This window comes from Rosa rugosa, chromosome 2, assembly GCF_958449725.1.
Source record: "Rosa rugosa chromosome 2, drRosRugo1.1, whole genome shotgun sequence".
NCBI classification, from domain to species: Eukaryota; Viridiplantae; Streptophyta; class Magnoliopsida; order Rosales; family Rosaceae; genus Rosa; species Rosa rugosa.
Genome location: NC_084821.1, coordinates 22,887,199 through 22,894,152, shown reverse-complemented (window position 1 = coordinate 22,894,152; position 6,954 = coordinate 22,887,199). Strand labels below are relative to the sequence as shown.

The following is a 6,954-nucleotide window of genomic DNA, read 5'->3' as shown; positions in this document are numbered from 1 at the left end:
TAGTTATCATCGAGAGCAGCTTGTGCTCGAGTGGTTGAGAGCGAGATTCATGTGCAAGAGGTCTGAGGTTCGAACCTCGCCTCTTGTTTATTTTTATTATGTTCGTTTATGACATAATAAGTATAACATTTGTGTACGGAAGTATAACATTATATATATATCTGTAGTCATTCACGCAGGAATGACCACTAATACCAACTATAGTTTTATAAATTATTCCTTTCAAAAATCATTTTATATCAAAACATTGTTTTAACTTACCCATGAACCGTTGTCGATCAAGTTCATATATTTTAAAACAAATAATTTGTTTCGAAAATGATTTCTCATGCTAACAATAAAATATACTAAAATAAAACATAACTAATTTATCAACCGAAACACCGTGAGATTTACTCACCTCTAAATCCCGCTGCGTCTTCTCTTACAGCCGAGATAAAATACCGGACGTACTGTCAATCACCTAAAGCAAGTACAACCTCGATTCAGCACACGAATTAACAAAAACCATTTAATTCCGAAACACACTAAAAATCCGAAAGTGACGCCAATCGAGGCGAAACTTCATCCGAGACCACCTGAGGTCTCCAGAATACTTGTACGATCAATCCATCAAAATTACAAGTCAATCGGACGACCGAATCCCTACGGATCATAAACCGATCAAACTGAAAACCCTAAAACTTTGAAAATTCATAACATGCTCATACGATTTCCAAAAATTACAAACTATATATCGAAATGCTCGTATCGACGAGTAGATCACACTGAAGAGCAGAAACTGCCCCAGAGGTGGCCGGAGGCCGCTGGAAACCACCACCACAGTGGCGGCACAGCCACCAAACCAAAGTCAAAATTTGACAAAACTTCCAACATCAAAGTTCTTCATCTCAACTCCAATTGAAACATTCATAACTAGTACAAAGTCAGAATCAAAGCCATTTGGCCGGAATTTACCTCGCAAGTTCAGAAATTCGAAGAACCTAGATTCCCAATCTTCCAAATTCGAGCTCCACAGGTTAAATAGTTGGAAGACGCTTGGAAAGAAGCATCTACGTCCTCTGGGCTAGAAAAGCCCTCAAAGAACTCGAGCTAAAGTGGCCGGCGATTTGAGGCTATTTGCATCTCCACCGTGCAACTTCTCGGCCTTGTAGCGTAGTGCACATGTCTACCCACACCGTGAAACTTCATGGAGACGACGTTGGGACTGGGGCGAAGAAATAGGGACAAAAATCACGGCCTATGGTGGCCGGACGGCGGAGAACGAAGCCGCCGAAGTTGGCTGGGCGGAACTGAGGTCGGGGGAGAAACTTTCCCTTTGGCCTTGTTTGTTTCCTGGAAAATGGGCCTTGGGAAAGGAAAGTGTTTCCTTTCCTGTGTTTGGGACAGCCATTGGAAGGGAAACACTTTCCCAAATGAAGGGAAAAAGTGGAGGAAATCCATTCCCTCCCCCCCCCCCCCCCCCCTCCGTATTCACTTTCCCATGGGAAAGGAAATTGATTCCTTTCCTTTCCCACCAACCAAACATAGCCTTTGTGGAAATTTTCGGGTTTTCTGAAAATTTTTGGGATTTTTGCTATTTAACTAAAATGGAAACTTTTTCCAATGGCCATAACTTCTTCATACAAACTCCGATTTTCGCGTTCCACATGTCTACGAACTCATATCGACGCGCTCTACAACTTTCGTGAAGGAAGTTCTCACAGAATCTAAACATATAAAAAGTCAAACTTCGTAACACGTGCATTTCGAATAATTATTCGTCCGAAAATAATTCAACTCCACCCTCGGACCACGAAATCGTACAAACGAACACTTTATTAATCCCAGGAAACATTTAGGAATTAATAACAAATTTCCGAGGTCTTACAATAATATACAAAGATATTCCACCAGTTCAAGCTCTCTCAGAAAACCAGTGTGTTGGAAGGTTCTGCATTTGCTTGATTGTATCAGTCAAATGTGCCCAAGCATTGCTCCAAAAGATGGCACAATCTTGAATGAGAGGCAGGGGTCAAATAAATACATTCTATAATATATATATATATATATATATATATATATATATATATATATATATATATATATATATATATATATATATAGCCCTTCTTGGGTGCGGACGTCCGCACTTTTTGCTTCGGTGCGGATTTCCAGTTTTTCCCCACTTTCCGATTATATTTTCACATCTTAGCCGTATATATATATCCCATTCCCAAAATACTCCTCCCTACAACCCCAGAAACCCTAATTAGTAGTAGTAAACTTAGTCCCCTCAGAAACAGCGTGCTTAGCAAGCTCACCAGGAAGCACCAACCTCACCGCAGTCTGAATCTCCCTCGAAGTGATTGTCATCTGCTTATTGTACCTCGCAAGCTTGGAAGACTCGGCAGCCAGCTTCTCAAATATGTCATTGATGAAACTGTTCATAATCCCCATGGCCTTGCTCGATATCCCAATGTCAGGGTGCACCTGCTTCAGGACCTTAAAGATGTAGGTCTTGTTGGTCCCCACTCTCTTCTTCGGACGTTTCTTCTTCTTCTCGGCGGCGTCCTTCGAAGCCGGAAGCTTCTTCTCCGCTCGGAGCTTCTTCTCAGCCCGTATATAATATAAACCCAAAAACCCAACCTCTTCACATTCACAATCCAAAAGCCTCTCTGTTTTCTAGTCTCTAAAAACCCTAGAAAGCTCTGAAACCCTCAACAATGGCACCAAAGGCAGAGAAGAAGCCGGCCGGGAAGAAACCGGTGGAGGAGAAGCTAGCTGACAAGGTTCCGGAGAGCGGGGTGGGATTTCATTGGTTGAGACAGAGAGGTGCAGATCGATGACGTGGAGACTTGGATGTTTGACTGGTTGTAGTGGATGGGCTGTAATTGAGCGGGGCCCTAATAATGCTTCTTTGATTTTGAAATGGACTTTTGGGTTTCGCGGGCAGGGCAATGAAGGCGGGCTTTTGTAAATTTACTCTGGACTCGGGTCGGGCCGGTCCGAAGAAACTAAGACCGAACCGATACCTTGAGTACAGTTTGGATTTTTGGCATTTTTTTTTAGTTTTAGAAACGAGCAAACCCGAACCAACAACAATCAGTTTGATTCCATCAATTTTTTGATCCCATTTTTCAGTTTAAAAAATAAAAAATTACAAGTTTTGAAATGTATGAATACAAATTGAAATTTTGTTTACATTCAATGAACTAAATTCCCTACACAGTCGACAATTTCACAACTTCAATACTCCATAAGTTCACACTACAAATTTAACAATTAAAACAAATATACTATACCCAAATATACTATACCAGTTCAGTTGTAGTGACTCAAAAGTTCACAACACAATACTAGAAGAAGTCCAAAGAAGCGAATATGGAATAAAGAATAATTAGTTGAGTATGTTTCAGTGTTAATCCGGAGACTAGGTATGAAGCAGGATTTGTTGTGGAGTTTATATTCATGAATGGTTTAGATTTTTCTAGGTTTAATTAAAAATAAGGGTATTATTGAAAACTTGCTAGGTGTAGTTAGAGATTCTATGATTTTGCTTGGTGTAAAAAACCTTATGGGTGTATTTAGATATTTGCTGGGTACATTTAGAAAGACAAAAAAAAAAAATAATAAGAATAAAATAAAAAAATAAATAGAAAATTACATATTTATTACTGGTTCAGTAGCTTTGTACATCTGTTATAGTAGTTTTTTGTATCTGTGTCAATGGCTTTTTATTACTGGTCCAGTAGCTTTGTACATATTTTATAGTAGTTTTCTGTACCTATGTCAATAGTTTTTTTTTATTACTGGTTTAGTAACTTAATTTGTACGTGTGTTATAGCTAGTAGATTTTTGTACATATGAAAGTAGTTTTTTAGATTGCTTATTTATTATTATCTAGTTGATAAAGAGTGCTACGTTTGCGGCACAACGATACATTGTTGTTTTTAGTTTTCATTTCAAATACTAATATTTTGTTATATCTCTGTTATTGCAGAATTCTTCCCCCTTGCATATCTACGTAGTCAATTTCGAAAATCATGTGAATTTGGATATTGAAGCCTCCATTGACCAAGATATTATTTGGCCAACCAAGAAATGTTGAACATGCTAAAGGTGGCAAAATTATGCCTATGGGTTTAGAGCGTCACCACTGAAAAATGACAGTAGCATTAAACATTGACTGTAGCTTTATACAACTATTGTAATAAATATTCACAACTATGGTAGTGACTTTTGACAACTATGAAAGTTGCTTTTTACATAGTGATATCATTGTTGACCGCTGCATACTTTTTATATCATTGAATATGTTTTCTTTACTCGATTGTAGTAGCATTTTTGTTTTGGTTGTATCCTTTGCATTTCCATAGCTTTGTTAGTCTCTGAGAATACCTTTCTGAATCTCTAGGAGTAGTTTTTGTTCAGCTTGGTTATAACTTTTGGCATTGATGAGAGTAGCTTTTGTTACTGGTGAGAGTAGTTTTCTGGTATTGATGACAGTAGTTTTTATTATTGGTGACAATAGCTTTTGGTGTTGGTGATAGTAGCTTTTGTTGGTGGGGATAATAGCTTTTGGTTTTGAGGAGCGTAGCTTTTGTTGGTGACAGTAGCTTTTATTGCTGGTGAGAGTAGCTTTTTGTGACCTCACTGGAGATTGCTGGAAATCTCACAAGTGTAGCTTATGTTGCTAGTGACTGTCTCACCAGAGTAGTTTTTGTTGCTAGTGACAGTAACTTTTGTTGTTGGTGACAGTAGCTTTTGTGATCTCGCCGGAGGTTGCTGGAAATCTCATCAGAGTAGCTTTTGGTGTTAGTAACAGTAGCTTTTGTGGTCGCTAGAGACCCACCGGAATTGGCCGGAGACCTCTTTGGAGAGGAGAGAGAGAATGATTGTTGAGTTTTTACTCTAGTGGTATTTATGTAAATATGTTGGTTTTTATATCCAAAATTTAACACCTTTTTTAATCTAGTGGCCTTACGAGGGAAAAAAAATAGTTGGTGACCTTATGACTAAAAAAAACATTCAAATATGCACTTATATGTAATTAACCCAAAAATAAACTCTAAGCGCCGCTACCTCGACGCACTCCAAGCCCTAGAACCGCGACGACTTTTTCATCTAATTCCCTAAGAGATTATGGCGTCTATCGATGCTGTTACTGCCTCCTTCATTGCTTCCTTGACCCTTGCCGACAATGAGATCATTGATATCTCGAAAGTAGGTGGAGGAGCACTGCGTAGGGCTTTGCAATCTTACCTGCTTGCTCGCCCACTTGCGCAGAAACCTGCTGATCTGAATGACCTTCGTCGTTTTCTCTAGCGAGTCTGGGTTATGGAGAAAGAGTTCCAGATCCAACAGAGGGTAGACGACCGATTTATGATCTTTTTTGGTTTGAACCTCAGAGGTGGAACTTGGGGCTTCAATCAAGCACCAGTTGTGCTGCAGGAGTACTATGAGGTTTCGCCACTACACTAGGTCGCCATGACTGCCATGTTCTTTTGGGTTCACATCGCAGACACCCCACCAGACTTCGAGGTAAGGAAAATTATTGCTAATATAGCTTCTGTGATTGGAAGGTACGTATATCGAGTTGAATGAAAAACCATTTGAAAATAAGGGCAAAGTTAGGGTCCGAGTCTCACATGAGATCTCCAAACGTTTTTTCCTGAAGAAAACTTTAAAGCTAGACTCAAATATGGAGGCGGAGATTTCATTCTTCTTCGAGAAGCTCGTAGGCAAATGCAGGGCTTGTCATCTGATTTTACATAAGGGAGGAGCATGTCCCATGGCTGTCAAAGTTGTGCCAAGAGTGGAACAAGCTGCACAGAAAGTAAGATAGTTGATCTGGTATTAGGGTTTTCCAATAGCATATTTGTGAATGGACCATTAAGTTTCAAGGCATTCAGACTCTGTTGTTACATTCGGTGAGTAGGGCTCTATTTGGGCAGAAGATCACGCAACTGTACACAAGCCAATTGTGATTCGAAACCAGACTGTGCACTAGAATGATAGTATTAATTGATGACTCCCATGCATTATTTCCAGGGCTTGAGACTGAATTATCAAAGAGAGGTCACCCAACTTCCCCATTCTCCTCTCCGAAAAAGCTGAAAATATTGCTACCAGAGTTATTTGATCGACTTGCATGCACTGAAGCTCCTACAAAGCGACTGAAAATGCTAGAATTGAGTTCCAAATTCATAAACAAGGCGTCATGGTTGAGGGCTTGAGGCCCCGGGCAGTATACTTTTACTAAAAGAAAGTCTGTTGCAGACTAAGCCAAAGAAGATCGAAGAGAGGCAAAGTCCAATAGAAGGTAGCTTAAGCACAGGAAAGTTGCTTTGCATTTCTCACAAAACCTCTTAGCCCTAGCATTAAGGGCAAGGAGAAAATTTAAGTCTTTTCTTTTTTAGACTTTGTCTATTATTGCTATGTTATGGTTTTGCATAATTTATAGGCTTGTTTTTAAATAAGTGAGCATTGTTTATTAATGGGTGGTACTATAGTATATATACCAGAGACAAAACAGTCGGGTTTGCTCCATAAAACTCGGACTGCGCCAAAGTTTTTCCCGATTTCCTTCTCGTCCGGCGGCGCTCGTCGGCGTTGGTTTGCCATGCCGCTTTGGGCTGCTGCCGGGCGGGTCTTGAAAGCAGTTGCCAGGTAGTCTCCTGAATGAGGTTGGTTCGAGGCTTAGCGGAGGGGGTCCGGGCCGGTTGGTTTTGTGCAGGGAGGGTGGGTGTCGTCGGAAGCATCCAAGACCGGTGGCGAAGAGGCTTTGTCAGCGGATTTCCAGATCTGTGACGATGGCGTGGCTATGGCGATTTTCTGGGCGGATCAGTGTGGCGGTGAGGCTTTGGGGATCTGGGAGGATCGCTGGGGTGGCGTGGTTATGGTGGGTCTGGACCGATCATGGTGGCGACGTGCCAAGGCGGTTCTAGAAGTTCGTGGGGGCCTTGCGGCGGC

General features: G+C 40.7%; 1 protein-coding gene across 1 annotated transcript; it reads right to left on the bottom strand.

Moving 5' to 3' along the window:
* Window positions 1–2,247: 2,247 nt before the first annotated feature.
* LOC133730555 (histone H2B.3-like) lies at window positions 2,248–6,743 on the bottom strand. The gene is made up of 2 exons (XM_062158121.1): window positions 6,673–6,743; window positions 2,248–2,602 (listed from the first exon to the last, which is right to left on the bottom strand). The coding sequence occupies exons 1-2, from the start codon at window positions 6,741–6,743 to the stop codon at window positions 2,248–2,250; spliced, it is 426 nt and encodes a 141-aa protein (XP_062014105.1).
* Window positions 6,744–6,954: the final 211 nt, after the last annotated feature.

Bases quoted from the DNA above. Each gene is read 5' to 3' on its own strand.
- LOC133730555 (XM_062158121.1), bottom strand. From the start codon at position 6,743: ATGCTTCCGACGACACCCACCCTCCCTGCACAAAACCAACCGGCCCGG. The intron at 2,603-6,672 runs CAACCTCATTCA...TTTATATTATAT, and splicing joins CCCTCCGCTAAGCCTCGAAC to ACGGGCTGAGAAGAAGCTCC.